This window comes from Anguilla anguilla, chromosome 18, assembly GCF_013347855.1.
Source record: "Anguilla anguilla isolate fAngAng1 chromosome 18, fAngAng1.pri, whole genome shotgun sequence".
NCBI classification, from domain to species: Eukaryota; Metazoa; Chordata; class Actinopteri; order Anguilliformes; family Anguillidae; genus Anguilla; species Anguilla anguilla.
The window spans coordinates 18,778,034-18,796,885 of NC_049218.1; the positions used below are offsets into that span (position 1 = coordinate 18,778,034).

The window sequence follows — 18,852 nt, forward strand, 5'->3', positions numbered from 1 at the left end:
ATCAGAGTGGATTTTAGGTTTCCTGACACCACATGACTCTCACAGTGTGTATTCCTTTTGTGACTCGCCTCGGCCCTCCTCTCCCAAAATGCTTTCCCATAAAGCCATCGGTGCGGGTTCTTCAGACTAATTGATGGTTCCAGCAGGTAAGATGCACAGTTCTTTATCGGGGGATGCCAGGGGCATCTGCCTCAGGATGGGGCATCGGCATTATGTGAGTGTGTGGCTAGAATAAATTGCTGGGAGGGGACAGCAGAATTAAGCGGGTTTTATTTAGACGGTAATCCTTCATCGCAATCGCAGCGGCTAGTAAAATGTCCCGGCGTAGGAAAGGATAAAGCTCCTGGATTATGGGAGGCCCCTCCCCCGTGTTTTCCTTTCTTTTTTCCCATCTTTCTCCTGTCTGTGCACACTGGGAGCCCCAGCACAAATCGCAGGAGCCTGTACGCTCAGAGGCCGGGCCACCATGGAGTAGCGAGGCTGGGCTTCAGCAGGTGTGTTTGTGTGGACGCGGCGCGCGGTGTCTCCTTTCCTTTCTTTGGCATCTGCTGCTAATATTTCCAGATATTAATTATTCAGCGATCGCCTGCGTGCGGGGGGCCACTTGATAGCGCGACCGCTAGGGAAGGGGCAGAAAAAAAGGAAAAGAAACTACAGCTGGAAACCGAGTGTAACGGCAATACCTTGAACGTCATCGCTATTTTTTCCCTTCCTTCTTTCTTTCCTATTCTTTTGATGTAAGCGTAACTGAAGACCTGAAAGAAAACACCCTGCATTTTCCCCCCTCTCTTCCTTCTCCAATGCTGGTTACCTGTAAGCAGTCGAGCCTTGGCCGGTCTCAGAGCTGGGACACCCTCGGGGGTAATGAAGGACACTGGGACAGGGAAGGCAGCTACGACCCCCAAGCTAGGATTTCGGGCCGGAGGAACTCGTTGACCTACGGGGGCGACGGCGGCGGCTGGTACGAGCCGCCTCCCCCAGGGGTTCGTCCCCCCGATTTGGATCTGAAACAGGAACCCTGCTCCTACCAGGACTCCCTCTACAACCAGGGCTACCCGGAGAGGCATGAGCAGCGAGCCATGAGGAAGAGCTCGGTGCCCGAACTGAACAGTCATTACGACAGGCCGGGCGTGGCCGCCAGGTCTCCCGCCCCCCCTCAGGATTACTACCAGCACGACCCTGCGCTCGCGGGACGGCCCGCCGAAGACCCCCGGGGGTTTTACAGGGGTGAGCAGCAGCACCCGCTGAGCAGGTCGGCCCAGCATTACGGGATGACCGCAGGGGGCCGGCCACCGTGGGATCAGGGGCAAGGGAGGCCCGGACCCCACCCCCAAATGCCTGCTCCTGCTCCTACCCCCGCTCCTGGGCCTCCTCCTCCTCCTCCACCCACGGCGCACGAGATGAGCCGCCTTTACAGGGACCTGGCCGCCGCTAAGATGATGCAGGATGGCCAGCGCATGTCCGCCAGGGACCCGCCTCTGGGTCGCTATGCCGGGGAGACCCCCGCTCAACGGTACGCTGCCGAGCTGCCCCCTCCTCCTCCCCCTCCCTCGCCAGGCCGGCCCGCCTACTGCGACGTTAACGGCCGCCCCCTGGACCCGCGGCAGCCCGCGCCCACCTGCCTGGTGGTGGACCCGGCGGCTCAGGGAATGGACGGGACCGTGTCCCGCGGGATGGTGCTCAGGCAGGAGAGCCCCTCCGCGTACAGCCACGTCCCCATGCAAAACCTGCCCTACGACCCCGGCTACGACCCCAGCGTTTCCATGGGAGCGCCCATGGTCACGCCCGGCTCTATGGTGGGCCCTTCGCACCTCCCTCCGGCAGCGTCTCACCCAGCGGCTGTGCCTACAGCTACACCAGCGCCCCCTCCAACGCCGGCTCCGGGACCCCCTGCGGCGCCTGCTCCGTTGCCCCCGGTGACGCCTACGCCTGCGGACCCGAAGAGGAACGCGGACCCCGAATTCCTGGCGCTTCTACGTGGGGAGGGCCTGTCGGAGAGCACCATCACCTCCCTGCTCCAGCAGGGCTTCGACTCGGCCGCCATGCTGGCCATCATGGAGGAGAACGACGTGCGCTCCATGGCCCCCAACCTGGGCCAGGCCCGGGTGCTGTCCCGCATGGCCCTTAGCTTCAGACGGCCTGCCGAGACCCCCGCAGTGGCCCTCCAGGGCCCCGCCCGGCCCCGCTCCAACAGCTTCAGCCATCGAAACGACCTGTACCTGCAGCAGCAGGGTCTGGACCCCCAGCTATTGCCCCAGCCCCCGAATGCCATGCAGGCCATCTCAGGCCCACCCAGGGTGGGGGAGATCATGGGCAGGAGGCCCAACAGTGCCCCCTCTCAGCACCTTTTGGAAACTACTGGCTACCCCGGAGTCCGTTCCCCTGTGGGTTTCCCTGGCAACCCTGGCAACTACGGTAACCCTGCCCCCCAGGGTCGTCCCATGTCGGCCTACACTGGTCACCCTGGCAACCCCGGCTTCGCCATGGGGCCACAGCAGCACCCGCTGATGCCGCCCATCAACGCCGTGGTCACCCCCAGGGCGTACTCCACCAACTACACGGTGCCCATGGAGCTGATGAAGAGGGCGCCCAGCCTGCCGCCCACGTCGCCCATGCAGAGCCCCCACCCCAGCCCCCAGCCCATGCGCAAGTCCGGGGCACCACCCGAAAACACCATGATGCCCGGCGGCTCCTCCTTCCAAGCGCAGAACGCCTCCAACCAGAAGCTCACCCGCAGAACTGGCCCTCCGGTCATCGTCTCCACCATGGCCTCGCCTGACTCAAGTAACCTCCTTCCTACCTCCTCCTCTTCCTCAGCTCTAGCCTCTGTGTGTAATGATTGAGTACTTCATTTCAACTTAGGTGTATAGTATAATACAGTTCGACAAGGACACATTTCATTCACTAAGTACATTTCATTTGCCTTCATTATCAGAAAAATGCCTCCTTTGTGCTGAATGAAAATGCTGCAGATGAGATGAGAAGAGATGTGCTAGGGAGAATCTTTCTGTGAAGTCAAGCTCCTGAAAGAGCCTGGTCTTTTGAAAAAAGAAAGACTGGTCTTTTGATACTTCATCAGTAGAAATACCTTGGTTCTTAGGCAACTGCATTAAATGGGTATAATATTATATGATCGAAATATAAACGCATTATCTTAGTTGAGTTAGAGTTCATTTTAAGAGTTCTTTGCATTTTGGCATAAGAGCACTTGTTACAAATAATGTGAACATTATCATTTGGTAGCTTTTTAGATGAATAAGCTCCCCATCCACTTGTGACCTATTCAGTGACTCTGAGGGGTAAAATGTGAGAGGGGGAGAACATTCCTGCTGGTTAAGGAGGGCAGTTGAGGCGCATACATTCCCTCTGTCGTATGAAAGCACGCTTTGCTCTGTCCCTTAGCATTGCGCTAAGGACAGCCTGTCTTTTCCACTCTCTGTTTTTGATCTAATGTGATAGACAAGTGGCCTTGACTACAGTGGAAGAAAGACAGGGTTGTAGAATGTAGACTGGAATTCTAAAATCTCTTGGGGGCCAGTCCATGGTCTACAGTCTGGCTGATAATGACCGCAGTTTACAGGAAGGTTTGGAAACTGTTAAATGTGCCAATTATTGTATTTGGTGCAGATATTTTTGGGCTTTGGTTATGTGTATCCCTGTCTGACAGCTACAGACACTTAATGTTTTACGCCATCGGTGTGCCAGTGAATTATGTGAGTTGAAGACCTTTGGCTGCTCGGGATACATGTTCCATTAACTGTATGCATGGGTATTACAGTGAGAAAATGTTTATTCTTTTGAAATTTTAATTGAAAACAAAGTGTTCCAGGAGGCTTCTATTTCATATTGTTTTGTTATGCCAGCGTAATTTTATAAAACGTGTTTATATAAAGCAGAACAAAAAAAATCTGTGGGGGAGTATGTGTGCTTTTGTGCTTTAGATGAAAATACATGGTGGCTCCTCCACTGACGTTTATTATACTGTTAAATGCAAAGGCGTTGGGACAGTGACACGGTTTTTGTTTTGGCTCCGTTCTGATGCACATTGGATTTGAAAAAAAAGAATGAATAGGAGGTCAAAGTGCATACAGTCAGCATTATTTTAATGGTATTCACATCCATATTTGGTGACCTGCGTAGGACTTACAGACCTTTTTATGAATAGTCTTTTTATATATTTACAGTTTTTTTCATTAATTAATGAAAAAATCTATAAATAAAATATTAGAGTGTAGGCTACTATCCAAGCGAAGGTTCGCACAGTCCAGTAGTTTCATATCTGCCTAATAAAAGTGTAATTTTTCAGAACATTCATCATTAAAAATTCCCCCGTATCATATTCAGATATAACACTCAAAGCTGTTTTGGAATTGCATGTTCCGGTTGAGAATGCTCTCCTTTCTCTCAGTGATTTAACATTTTAGCTTTTACCAAATAATCGGAAGTTGTTGAAATGAGAAGCGAGCCGGCTGTAATGTTCTCTATTTTTCGATTCGTCTTAAACCGGAGAGTACCCAGCTTGCCATGGACCTAGCATTGTGCATCCAGCTGGGAGCTGATGGGTTCAAGTGTCCTCCTTGTGTTCTAGCTGAATGGGGGATGAATTTAATTAAGCAGTATTTTCACCTCCCCAGGCCGCGGATATAATAGCAGCCGCGCGGCGCGGAGCGTGGCGGTGTGCGGAAAGGGTGCCGCCGTGTTTACACTCCGTGGCGACTTCCCCTCCGCAGGAGTCCGTGGCAAATTTCTCCTGGTTTCCGAGATTACCTGCGCCGATATTCTCAAGTTAAACATTCTTTCGTCACAACAGGCCTATTTGCATGCGGCTGACATTTGTTGCTTCGGTAATTTCATCTGTTAATGGACAGCCTGCAAAGCTGGTCTGAAAGCAAATTCCTTAATTGTCTGTTGCTAGGCAACCTAGGTTTTGGTGATAATCAGAGAAAGATTATCTCCTCTTGTAAGTAACAGAGAATTGTGTAGTTGAAGTGAGGCCTGGCGGAAATTGCTTTAAATTTGCATTTTCTGTTGTTTGTTCAAAAGAGAGCCTTTAGCTGAAGCTGTAAAAATAAAGAAGGCAATATGACAATGATTGTGTGTGGGCAGTTAAGTAAGTGCTTTAAAAAACTAAGAAGAAATGGTGAAATAAGAATATTGGTCTCTGAATATGGACCAACAACAGATACAACCACCTAACACCATTGGTGGTCTGGAAAATGCTGATTATGTTTTTGTAGCTGCAGGGCTGCATCTATGAATTCTTAGGTCCGGGACAGCCCTGTGGAGCTGAAAAAAGAATGAAAATTTTCATTAAATATCATGAGTGGATAATTAGAAAGAAATACCCAGTTACCCAAGTGAAGTGAGGTATTTAGTGATTAGCTGTGATATGTTTTGGCTGATTGTCAAGCTGTTGGCCAAGGCTGAGTGTATGCAGCCATAAAGCCTGGAAGCCACACCCACTCACTCTTCCCTGATTGGCTGAACTCTGTGAGCCACTTTTAAGAGTAATGCGGATAAATGGCTGAGTTGGGTCCCCCCCCCATGCTGGTGCTTCTAACGTGGAGGCGTCCTCACGATGGCCACGGACGTGTCAGTCAGCCGCCCAGGGAGCGCCCCAGGTTAGTAACGTGCCCCGCTGTAGCCGGGTGGAGCTACCGAGCCCCGTGTGGTGTCCTTCCCCGGTACGGCCGTGTGGTGTCTTTCCCCAGTACAGCCGTGTGGTGTCCTTCCCCGGTACAGCCGTGTGGTGTCCTTCCCCGGTACGGCCGTGTGGTGTCCTTCCCCGGTACGGCCGTGTGGTGTCCTTCCCCGGTACGGCCGTGCGGTGTCCTTCCCCGGTATGGCCGTGTGGTGTCCTTCCCCGGTACGGTGCTCAGACCCCCTGCGGTAGATCAGGAGGAGCAGGTGTCCGCAGGTCCTGCGTTTTTAACTGCGGTTTCTCTGGACAGCTGCTCGCCTAGGCGAACAGCGGGTCTGCACTCCCTCTGCCGATCCTCTCTCGCTGGCCATGGGGGTGGGAGACCAGGATTTAGTGAGGGGGAAAGGTACACGAACCCTCCCTGGCATCACGCCAGGAGGCTATGGGAGATGGGAGGAGCTGAAGGGTTAATCGCCCCCAACTACCACCCCCCCAACGCCCCCCCCCCCCCCCCCCCCCCCTCAGAGGAAGCCACCGCTCTGCCTGACAATTGCATAACCTTTCCGGATATCATCCCTGGGGGAGGGGCTAGAGGAGGGGGTCCATTTATTGTTCCCCTGTCCAGGAATTCATTCCCCCTCTCCTTCTCTGATGTACTTCATTGCACGTTAGTTTTTTCCCGCACCTATTTCTGCGTGTGCCCGTGAGTGAATTAATTTGAATAATGTCCACATCAACAAAAAAAGCCCTGGATATGGGTTTCTTTTTCAAAGAAAGTTCATCTTTATGCTAGCGGGGAAAGGGGTAGAATACCTTTTTTAGGATACCTTTTTTAACAGTATGTTGTTGCTCTTCTGTCGTTCAGTGTAATACATACTATACATTTCACCTGGACTTCCTTCTCTTCGTCTTGTGTTCATTTGTGTTTCACCTGTGTGTGTGTGTGCAAGAGGGAAAGAGGTAGTGTGAGAGTGAATGAGAAAGAGAATGTATTTGTATGTGCATGTGAAAATGCCAAGTAAATATAAATGCTTTATGTGTGCGTGTGTGAGAGTGCGTGTCAGTGAATGAGTTCTGGCTAAATGTTAGCCTGTATCTATGTGTGAGTGTGCTGGCTGACTGTGTGATTTCTGTAGAGGGCAGAGAGGATACCGATTCCCTCCTTCCCAGACAGCCCTGCCTGCAGCAGGAAGCCCAGGGAATGTGACCGGCCTCTGCTGGGATGCAGTAGCATCCAACCTGTTTCAGCAAACTGCACTGCAGCTTTGCTAGCGTGGCTGTCCTGGCATGGCTTTCCTAGCGCAGCTTTGCTAGCGTACATTTGCTTGCATTGCTTACCTAACGCAGCTTTGCTAGCATAGCTTTGGTAGTTTTGCAAGGTACCATTGCTACCATAGCTACCATAGCTTCTGGATCTGAAGGGAGGGTGGGGAAGTGGGGTGGTGGGGACAGCGAGAGAATGAGGCCAAATGAAAGCATTCTTACTATGCCCCTCCACTGCTAATTGAGCAGTTTCAGTGTCTTCCTTGGCATGCCGGTTGTGGGTGCAAATCAGCTGTATTCTCGGGGAAGTGGAGGAGGGGCAGATCTGAGGGATTAGCGCGGAAAAATCCCAGCGACCATCTGTAGTGTCGAGGAGGAGTGGGAGGGAGGTCACGGAAGCAGGAAACGGGTGTTCAGCCCTGCGTCACCGTGTAATCCCAATAGAATGAATGAACACAGATAATCCTCCCTTCAGAATTATGACTGTAATTTGATGGCTCACGGGTGGACATGCTTCTCAGCAGCGGAATCTGACATTCGTCCTTCATTTTTTGGCCGGCTCAAATGTCAGAGTGACGGTGGCAGAACCTCTGTATGGATTACCTTACTCAAGAAGCAAGTGAGGTCCAATTTTTGTTGCAAAGAAAGCATGGAAAAGGTTTTTCTTTTAGCTTTGCAGTTTCCTCCAAAACCTCATCAGATTTCCTTCTCATTGTTAATCTCCACAAATCATTCCATCGCTGTGTGTTGGGATTAACAGCTTTGCAAAGTGAGCCAACTCATGAGGGGTGGGATGAAATGAGATTATTGGGGTGGGGGTCGGTGGTTGGGGACCTGAATGAGCGAACCGATCACAGAAGCATCAGCCCCTTACATGGCTTCCTACCCACACTGGCTATTTGCCCCCCTCATCCTTGGACCTGGAGCAAAGGTGGGGAGGGGGACCCTGTACAGAGGGTTCCTAGGGGTTCATTTTTCCCATGCTCTCTTAAAGCTGACCCCACTGAGTGCTCTCTCCGCCACAAACTACTTTCCGCCTTAAGGTTCTGAAGTTCTTTTTATTTTCTGTTTTTCTTCTTTTTTCTTTTCCTTCTTAATTTCATGCTGTGATTATTATGATGTTTTTTTTTTGCACCCCGGGAAGCAGGACTCGTCTCGGTTTCCTTTTTAAAACGCATGTTGTGGCAGAGACTGCTGGGATTGTCCCAAAAGGAAAAAGATGAAAAAGAAATTAAGAATGAGGCTCTTCTGCCCTCATACTACCCCCCCCACACACACACACACCCACACACACACCCTTTCTTTGTATTCTGCTTGGTTCTCGGAGCCACTCCCCGGTCACCCTGAATTATTCATTCACCGAAAATGAAAACCTCATGGATATTGAGTTACCGTGCCGTGGCGGCCGGGCTAACCTTGTGTTTTGTGAAACAGAGTCACGGGGTGCGGCTTGCAGGAGCTCTCGGTGCGTGGTCTCACACAGGCATCTGCGCTGTGTGCGTGTGTGTGTGTGTGTGTGCGCGCGTGCACATGCGCGTATATGCGTATATATAGTTTTTACTTTATTGCACAGCACCCTGTAATTTTCAAGTAATGTTTGGGCCAGTCAGTGTTTCTATGTGAGGTGATCATTGCAAGCAGGCAGGTGTGAGCAGAAACCTAAATGATGTCTGTCCCCCCCCCCCCCCTCGCTTCCCTCCCCATGCCTATGAGCATGTCTTTTGGACATTCACTATGTGATTATTTCAGTACCAACCAGGGAGCATCTGGCTCTGTCTTAATATAAAGAGGAAACTGAAGGTCACAGTCTCTGGAATAGATCATGCAAACTGTACATCATATAATAATAATAATAATAATAATAATAATAGTAATAATAATAATACTCAGCATCAATGACATTGTAAATATAGGTATTTTCGTGAAAAAACCCAATATGTTGATTGAATCTCCTCCCTTGGACCATTGTCTTTCAAGGTTGTCTTCTTTTGCACAAAATGCCAGACTTCTGGGAAAAGTGCTAATGGCTTGCCATGCTTAAGAAAAGCACCAATTTTCTCTGATCCAAAGCTTTGGAAATGTCAATCACACAAGAGCTCCTTTTGAACAATTTCTGTGTTTGTGCAGTTGAAACACACCACTTCCTTGATCGTCCCTAATTATAAAATAATAATAATAATCTCCTATAATGGATTCAACAATTGTGGTGTCTTAGTTTGGTGCCCTTATTTTCTTTACTTCCATAGTTATTTTTAATGCCAGAAATGTTTGTTCCCTGCAGACAAATTGATGCATTGAGAATATTTCTTGAGGATAAAAAATAACCTTGAATCTGTGCAGGTTTTTGTTATTGAATGTTTATCTCAGTCACACATAGAAAACTGTGCATAGTGGAGGTTGTGCAGATCTGGAGCAGTTAAATTACATTAATGGATTCCATACAGAGTGTTAAAGTGCCCTGTTAAACCCAAATAGCAATCTCTTCGTGGCCTATTGTAGAATGAATCCAATTACTGTTTTCTAAGGTTGGCCTGTGTGTTTGTGTGCGCACGTGTGCGTGTGTGTGTGCGCATGCGTGTGTGTGTGTGCGTGCGTGCCTGCATGCATGCGTGTGTGCGCATGTGTATATTTGTGCACTACATGCTAACATTCACACCAGCCCTGATGTTTCCCTGTGTGTATGCTTTCTGGCGTTCTGCTGTTTTATTTATTTATTCCCCCGAATGCGAGCACTGTAATTTAACCTCTCCACTCAGCTGCGGGAGCCAAGAAGCAAATCCCATTCTCCCGGGGGCGGGGTTCTCCAGCTGCAGGTCATGTGACACATTCCCCCTCTCACCTCTGATTGGGCATGGGGGGGTGGTGAAGGGAATTTGGCCAGGGTGTTAGGGAGCATGCAGGGGACACATCTGCTGACGGGGTGTGCGTGTTACATCACCTGTAGAGCGTGTTTGCTTGCACTGAGATGACGGTCGAGACTTACAGCTGTGTAAGTGTTTTAATGCTGGAACTCTTGCCCTGCTGTTGTAGCTGTGGCTTGCCAGAGCAGGGCTGTATGGATAGTAATGGACACCAGCTGCATGCTGGGAGATGGACTAATAGTGGGGCGGTAGGTTGTGGGGCATGGGGGTGGACAGAAATGGCGGGCGGGGGGTACTGCAGTTCATAATTTCGGGCTGTGCTTTGAGTTAGGGGGGAAGTGTCACCCTGCTGGGGGTGGTGGGGTGGGGGTGGGGGTGTGCTTTTGGCTTGTTTGGATCCCTCTCCCAGGCCAGATGGCTCGTGTCACAGAGGAGAGACGAAGGGGAGTCTGGGAGGCATGAGAATGGAGGGGGGGGCGGGGGTGCTGCTCAGAGACGAGCTCCCAGAGTGACTCCACATCTGGGGCCCACCTGCAGCTGCGCCTCTCTCTCTCTCTCTCTCTCACTCTCTATCTCTCTGTGTCTCTGCCTCTCTCTCGCTTTCTCTCTCTCTCTCTCTCTCTCTCACTCTCTATCTCTCTGTGTCTCTGCCTCTCTCTCGCTTTCTCTCTCTCTAGGCTGTGATTTGTGGAAGAAATTCTTTCTTTTTCTTCATATGTCTCCACATTTGGGGGGGGGTGGCTTCAGGTTGAGTAAAGGCACAGGGTCTGTGTATGCATTTGAGTGTGTGCGTGTGTGTGTGTGTGTGTGAGAGAGAGAGAGAGAGTGGGGGGTTGCACTGTACTCAGGCATTACTTGTATTTTATTACTCCATTTGCAATGGTGCGTTTTTTGTCTCCAGACAGTAATAATAGGCTGTGACATGCGCTTTGCTACTCTTTGCTCTTTCTTCCTCCAGTGGGGGGTTTGTGGGGAGATGGGAGGGGAGGGGGAGGGGGGCAGGGCCCCTCTAGTGCTGTTCTTTGTTTTTCTGAGACTGTTGTGTCAACCATGGCCCAATGGAGGCAGTGTGTTTCTGAGCTTCACTCTCTGTGAGGTAGACTCCGTACTTTATCAGTTAAACTTCACATTTCTTTCCTGTTTATTGAATCTGTAATTTGAATTATGCTGCTGTTCTTAGCAATAATTTTTATCAGGGGTCACTTCCATATTGCACAAAAGACATTTATTTTTTATTTCTACAACTGGATATCTGTTTAAACGTGTATTCCTTGACTGTGCCCGCAACAGCAGTGTCCCTCCTGGGATTCGAACTGGCAGACTCTTGCTAACAAATGGAGTTCCCCTGACCACTGTGTCACGCCAGCACAAATCTGTCAGCCAGGCGGTCACTGGGAAAACAAATGGCTTGGGTGAGAACTGAGTTAGGCCGACATGTTTGAGTCGAAGCACAACAACTTTTTCCTTCTTCACCAGCATCTCTGTCGGAGCTGGCCATGCATATTGTTAGAGGGGCACATCTGAGTGAGTGTTTTCTGTAGAGGAACAGGAAGCGCTGGTGAAGTTCAGTGAGGTTCAGGGTCCTCCTTTTCCTGCTGTGGGACTGTGTTTTTAGTGCCGGTGTTGTTCTATGTGAGAGTGATGTTTCTGGGCTTTGAGAGAGGAGTCTGGAGCAGGTTGGAACAGCAGAAAGCCGACTCCTGCTTTGACAGAGTCGTGCGTAACGCACAGAGAGCAGAGCTGTCATTCAGAAGCACCGAGTCCCCGTAGCGTGTAGCCTTTTACAGGCCAGTCACGCGCGCAGGGTCCAGGTCCAGCCGGTTCCCGAGGCGCACGGAGAGAAATGTAATTAAAGCAGGGCAGCGTGGCCGAGATCCTCGCGCCCGCGTCGGGCCTGCCGCCGCTACGGAAACGGAGCCCCCGCGTGGAGCGGCTCAAGCCTCCTCCGCTACCTCCTCTAACAGTGTCCTGTTACTGACGGGTCATGTGATCCTCATGGCGCGACCTGTAAGGGTATAAGGCAAGGCACTCATCTTTCGGTTTGTTTTATTTCCTTTAATCCTATTAAGTGCTTTGCGGGATGAAGATGGGTTTGCGTTCCGGAGGCTCACGGCTGCAGGGGCAGTTATTATGCAGTCAGGCTGACCAGCAGCCTGTTCGAGCAGCGTAATGGTGCTGCGACCGCGCGCTTTAGTGAGGTGGGTACAGTAGCGGCGTTCTACAGGAAGCTGTGCTGTGTGTGCTGTTCTACAGGAAGCTGTGCTGTGTGTGCTGTTCTACAGGAAGCTGTGCTGTGTGTGCTGTTCTACAGGAAGCTGTGCTGTGTGTGCTGTTCTACAGGAAGCTGTGCTGTGTGTGCTGTTCTACAGGAAGCTGTGCTGTGTGTGCTGTTCTACAGGAAGCTGTGCTGTGTGTGCTGTTCTACAGGAAGCTGTGCTGTGTGTGCTGTTCTACAGGAAGCTGTGCTGTGTGTGCTGTTCTACAGGAAGCTGTGCTGTGTGTGCTGTTCTACAGGAAGCTGTGCTGTGTGTGCTGTTCTACAGGAAGCTGTGCTGTGTGTGCTGTTCTACAGGAAGCTGTGCTGTGTGTGCTGTTCTACAGGAAGCTGTGCTGTGTGTGCTGTTCTACAGGAAGCTGTGCTGTGTGTGCTGCTCGTCCCTCGTTTGCCTGACTCGTCAACATAAAGCAAAGCAAATCTGGAGCTTTAATTCAGTTTGGTTTGGTTTGGTTTGGCGCTTTGTGCGGATAGAGATGTTTTAGCGGGAAATGTGGAAATGGGAGCGGGCGGCGGGCGGCGGGAGCGTCACGGCCTCCTCTCGGCCCTCCCGCGAGCCGCGGCGGCGGCGGGGACGCGGCGCTGAGCCGTGACCTTCGCGTCTGTTTATAGTTCCCAGCGAGCGGACCCTAAAGAGCGGCCACCGCTGGGGGCTCCGAGAATGTGCCAGAGTTCAGTCGACTGCACTTCCTTTGAAAGCTCTCTCAATCGCGCCGCGGGTCTGAGCGTGTGGGGGGGGGGGGGGGGGGCTCAGTCTGAGCGGGGAGAGAGAGAGAGTGGGCGTGCTGGGCTGCTCGGATCTGCTGGAACACGCTCGCCTCGACCTGCAGGTGGTTTTGTCTGACGGAGCCGAAGACAGGGTGGGGGAGGGGAGGGGGGGGGGGGGATGGAAGGGGGGAGGCACAGATGTGGCCATGAATATTTGCGGAGATCGGAGCTGCTGATATTCATAACGGAGGATCTGTTCTGTGCTTATTAATATTTACGTGTCGCTCAGCGTGAGGGAAATAAAGCAGAGACGACCGTCTTCAGCTCATAAATCACCCCGACGGCGCAGTGGAGGAAAAAGCAAATATGTACACAGTATTAAATCAGCTCTGGCACAGAGCATTACAGTGAGTTTAATTCTTATTCAGATCATTTATTTATTTATAATCATTATTATTGTTATTATTATTATTATGTGTGGCTAGGTATTGTTCATACTGCTGACCCTCTGAAGTTGTTAGCTTTTTGGCTTTGGGTTTGTACTCAGTTTGTTGATTGAAAGTGAAAGGTGCCAAACAGATGATCCCTGAGAGAGGCTCTCTGTGCACGGCTCTCTGTGCACGGCCCTCTGTGCACGGCTCTCTGTGCACGGCTCTCTGTGCACGGCTCTCTGTGCACGGCTCTCTGTGCACGGCTCTCTGTGCACGGCCCTCTGTGCACGGCTCTCTGTGCACGGCCCTCTGTGCACTGCTCTCTGTGCACGGCTCTCTGTGCACGGCTCTCTGTGCACGGCCCTCTGTGCGCGGCTCTCTGTGCACGGCTCTCTGTGCACGGCTCTCTGTGCATGGCCCTCTGTGCTCGGCCCTCTGTGCACGGCCCTCTGTGCACTGCTCTCTGTGCACGACTCTTTGTGCACGGCTCTCTGTGCACGGCTCTCTGTGCTCGGCTCTCTGTGCACTGCTCTCTGTGCTCAGCCCTCTGTGCTCAGCTCTCTGTGCACGGCCCTCTGTGCACGGCCCTCTGTGCACGGCTCTCTGTGCACGGCTCTCTGTGCACGGCCCTCTGTGCACTGCTCTCTGTGCACGGCCCTCTGTGCACGGCCCTCTGTGCACTGCTCTCTGTGCTCAGCCCTCTGTGCTCAGCTCTCTGTGCTCGGCTCTCTGTGCTCAGCTCTCTGTGCTCGGCTCTCTGTGCACTGCTCTCTGTGCACGGCCCTCTGTGCTCGGCTCTCTGTGCACAGCCCTCTGTGCTCAGCTCTCTGTGCACTGCTCTCTGTGCTCGGCTCTCTGTGCACAGCCCTCTGTGCACTGCTCTCTGTGCACGGCTCTCTGTGCACGGCTCTCTGTGCACGGCCCTCTGTGCACGGCCCTCTGTGCACGGCTCTCTGTGCACGGCTCTCTGTGCACGGCTCTCTGTGCACGGCCCTCTGTGCACGGCTCTCTGTGCACGGCTCTCTGTGCACGGCTCTCTGTGCACGGCCCTCTGTGCACGGCCCTCTGTGCACGGCTCTCTGTGCACGGCCCTCTGTGCTCGGCTCTCTGTGCACGGCTCTCTGTGCTCGGCTCTCTGTGCACGGCTCTCTGTGCACGGCCCTCTGTGCACGGCCCTCTGTGCACGGCCCTCTGTGCACGGCGGAGGCCTGGCCTGCTGTGCTGTTCTGTGCGTACTGTGGGGGTGCCGGGCGACGTCCTCTCCAGAGCTGTGAGCTCTGCATTAGCGCTAAGTGCCTTTCATTACCGTGCGGTGCACAGACAGGTCTGATGGGGTCAGGCTGGGAGCGGCCGGCTGGCCTGTTTTCACCTCGCTGAAGCCCTTAGCTTCCCCCACACACTCATGTCCACAGCTTCCCTCTGCTGCTGGGTGAGGTCAAAGTCACTTCAGCATCGCTGCTCATATTTAAATGAGTTCTCTCTCTTTTTCTTGGAGTTTTCTTTTTGAGCCAAAAGTTTGCTTTTATTAATGTAACGGTCAGTTGGTCTGTTGTCCAGCAATGTCAGTTAATCAAAATAATCTCTAATTGTCCTCAAACACGATTGAGATCAATAGAGGTTTGCAGTGTAGACCAAGCCTGTTCACCTGGGGGTCAAATTTGACCCATTATAGACAAACTCTTGGCCCCTTTATCATTCAAAAGAAAAAGCCAAATGCAGCTAAATTTGTGACTGTTTCCAGGACTGTGCACACCACCCACTAGTGACAGAATAATAAGTATTAGCTGAGCGTATTTTAAGACAGGATGTGTTTGTATGCAACACACCTTTTTTGTAAATTTCTACAATACATTGTTATATAAATTGTATGTGTAAATTATTTTGCCCACACACTCCATATGGGGTGAATGATTACATTTCCAGTTTTTCTGTAATGGGCTTCGATGTACCTTTGTATTTGTATTACCTTTGTATTTCAAAGGGGGTTTTTGGCTTCTTTCCCATATATTTTATGCACATCCACAGCATATTTGGGGGGCGGGGGTTCAGACTAACCCGACTACGTCTCTGAAACTGTTCATGACTACGGCGACAGACATTGCTGTTGGTGTTTGTTTGCTTTGCAGCCCTGATGCTGATCATTTGCGAGAGTCGTAGTGCATGGGTATGTTAAACACGCTCTTAATAGGCCATACTTGCACTTACCCTGTCCCTGCAATCAAACCTCACCCGGTCACACTGACTTAATGCTGCTGTTACTGCAGTGTTACTGTGTGAAGAAACGCAATGTGTATTTGGGCATGATCCCACGCTGTGATACGCGCTGTTCCTTGCCAGCTGAAAATGGGGGGGGGTGGGGGGGGTGACACCCGGCTGAATAGAAATCCCGTCAGAAATGTTTGCCTGATTTATTTCTGCATTTGTTCAGAGGAAGAAAAGAACGGGGAGGGTTCTTTTTTTAGGAGCGAAAGAGAACGAGAGAGAAATTGCTGTGTAATGGAGGAGAGAGGAGATCGAACGTGTGAGTGAGAGAGAGGGGGGAAAAAAGGGGCTGGCGTTCTTAAAATGCTGTGGAGGCCAGATCACAAATAAAAAAAAATTAGAGAGGGGGGAGGAAGAGAGGGAAGAGGGAAGGAAAAATGAGTGGAGTCGCAGCGAGGCGAATGGCAGAGTGACTGGTACAAGGCGGGAGCGCAGCAGCACATGCCGAGACTGGCGCTGGAGCAGAGACCGTGTCGCTCGCTCTCCTGAGCGTGCTTCCGTTGCGCTTTGTTTTTTCCCTCCTTCCTCTTCTTCTCCTCCTTTTTCTCCTGCTTCATACAAAAGGCTGGTTGGAGAAAAGGCTGATCCCTTAAAGAGCCAGGGCGCGAGCGCCGAGTGCTAAGCCCGCGATCGCCAGTTTTTTTCTCTCTTTTTTTTTTTGGTTTTGTTTTTCTTCTTTCTTGCGACTGAGCTGAAGTGCAGAGCGGGGAGGAGAGAGAGGCGCTGGAGGGAAGGAGAAGTGCCGTTTCTTTTCTTTTTTTAAACCAGGGAAGACGAGACGGAGCTGAGGGCGGGATTGAGGAGAGGGGGGCCGAAAGACCCCAAAAAAAGCCCTTTCCTGACCCTCGGCCGTCCGCTCGCGGAGTGCCGTCCGTCTCCGCCTCTCCCACAGGGACCTGTCTAAAGATGGAGGGAGGAAACAGGGAGAAGTGCGGACTCAGCCGGAGAGCCCTTCCCTAGCCGACGGGACCGAGAGAGAGGGCGAGAGAGGAGTAACAGGGCGAGGGAGGGGGGGCGCAGAGGGGAGGAGGAGGAGAGGGAGGGGGAGATACCCCCAGGACTCACTCTGAGAATCTTTTTTTTTTTTTTTTCTGCCATGTGCAGCACTTAATCAGAAGAATGTGGAGACAACATTTTCCAGGCAAGGAGCACGTTTCCCTTCTCTCTTCTGTTTGTCTAATAAAGTCTGGCATGTGTTGGGGGGGGAGTGATGGGGGGGGGGTCGTGGGTGTTCTAACTGCCCAGGTTTTTTTCACCCCTCTTATCGCATGAAGCAGCTGAATAGAGAAATCTTAGGGGAAAAGCATGAGAGAGAGAGAGAGAGATGGAGGGAAAGACGGAGAAGACGTATGTGCGTGATTGGGCAGCCAGATGCTGCACTTTTTAGCAGGGTGCTGTACTGCGGTGCGAGCCTGTCTGTTGGGTAGCGGAGCGCCGTAGCGCCGTGGGTTAGCGAGCGGCGAGTCCGGCGGCCGCTGCTGACGCGCGCTTTTGTCTCTGGCCCCCGAGTGTGCGCCGGAGAGCCCGGCTCAGCGGGGCGGCACAGAAGGGTCCTTTCACCGGGGAGCCAGGGGACGGGTGCCAGCAGCAGGGGGGTGGCGCGGGCGGGGCCGGGGCGGGGAGGACAAACGGCCTTTGTGTGATGCGGGGGGTTGGGGGGTGGCGGGGCGGGGGGGGGGGGGTGGGGGGGGGGCTGGGTGCACTGTGGAGGCTGTCCACACAGCCTGGAGCTCCTGCTTCTACGCTGTGTCTCACATCCCGACCCGTCGGTCTAACGCGCTGTCTGTGTGTGAACGGGGGTGCGTTGGGGATAGGGCTCGTGAGCGTTTGAGTGTGCTAACTGGCCCGTGTGTGTGCCTGTGTGCATGCATATTTGTGTGCGTGTTTGCGTATGTGTGTGAGAGAGAGGGAGAGCGAGAGAGCGAGAGAGGAACTCTGTGTGTCTTGGATTGGTTCAGTGTTCCAGACAGCACTGGCTTAACTCCAGCAGTAAGGAGAGGAAACTCTTGAGAAGAGAAACAGTGCTGTTTCACCCGTCCGCACATCTGTGCATTGTGTCATTGGTTCTTAATTCTCAAGTCGGGTGCATTATACTGGCTTTTTGTTATCAGTGTGTGTTTGTCTGCATGCATATCTGTGTGTGTGTGTGTGTGTATGTGTACATACTTTTGTGTGTCTGTGTGCAGACATATTTGTGTGTGTATTTGTGTGCTTGTGTGTGCGTGCATGTGCTGTGTAAATTCACAGCCTTTGCCCAAATTTCCCTCTGTTAACTTATTATTTCAGAGAGGAATATTTATTGCTGGGCGTTTGTGGCGGTGAATTTGGTTTGAACTCTCAGTGTGTGGACAGTCTTGGCTCTCTGTGCTGGCCTCTCATCCTGTGAGGGCCAGTTCTGGCTCCGGTGCAGAATCGGGGTGAGCTGCACCCCCCCCCCCCCCCATACACACACCCGCCAGCAAGCCACCCACAACAGTGGCCACGGCACCTTGGGGTTGCTAGGTAACCAGAACCAGCTGTTGGCGGAGATCTGGATCCCGACTCCGCGTTCTCGGCCGCCAGCCGGCTGCTTGGCGGGAAAGAGAGGAGCCGCCACAAAAACTCCCCCCCCCCCCCGGCCTCCGCTGGGACCCGACACCACCAGCATTACGGAAAATATTCCTCATTTCCTTTTGTTTTTTTGGATTTTTTTTTTTTTTTTGTCGGCTGGGCCGTTGGGAGCTATCGCACATGATGTCATCGAGCTTGAAGTTAAGCTGACTGCATCGCCCTCTCAAAAAATTAAAAATAAAAAACTGGGACTTTTTTTCCCCCCCTCTATCCGTAAGGAGAGCAGCCTGATGTGAAATGTAAAGGTAACAAACAGATTTTCAAAAGGGAGGGTCGAGGGGAAAAAAGTAATAGCTGCATTTTTTCATTTTGAATCGGAAAGCTATGTTTCCTAAAAGTGTGACTCATACGCTGTAACACATTCACTGCAGTCTCTGATTTTTCATCTAAAAGGTGAGTACATTACTCATCGTTTAGCTAATGTTGTTTTTTTTCTGATTCAGTTTTTTAACGGTGACTAAATCAAAGGATGACAGACATACATATTAACTGCTATGTATTTCCGTGAGCTCTGGTTATCTTCTGTCCCTCTTTGTCCTGTGCACATGAGGATGTCATTTAAATAATGCTACTCACGCCTCAACCAGAGATGTAGCACAAGCCTGGGTTCAATTTAATGCTGGTCCACGATTAAATGCAAGCACTTGTGTCTTTGTCATCACAGACTCAAACTGGCAGGATTATTTTTGGCCAGATGAACAACTCGCCAACAGTGTTGATGAAGGCAAAAAGTAAGGCTGGTAAAGCTAAGAATGCATGTTTGATTGAAAACAGGCTAAAATGCTGGATTCAACTGCACTT

The 18,852-nt window shown here is 51.6% G+C and overlaps 1 protein-coding gene across 6 annotated transcripts in view; it reads left to right on the plus strand.

Annotated features, from left to right (window-relative positions):
* Positions 1-18,852, plus strand: part of ctbp2a (C-terminal binding protein 2a) — an 84,241-nt gene that overhangs the window by 45,924 nt on the left and 19,465 nt on the right. Inside the window, exon 1 of one of the 6 annotated variants that reach the window (XM_035400685.1) lies at positions 16,471-16,582. The exons of the other annotated variants lie outside the window; for them this stretch is intronic. Coding sequence (XP_035256576.1) covers positions 16,561-16,582 — 22 coding nt within the window. The 5' untranslated portion in view covers positions 16,471-16,560. Of the gene's footprint in view, positions 1-16,470; positions 16,583-18,852 lie in introns of those variants that run through there. 6 annotated transcript variants of the gene reach the window in all.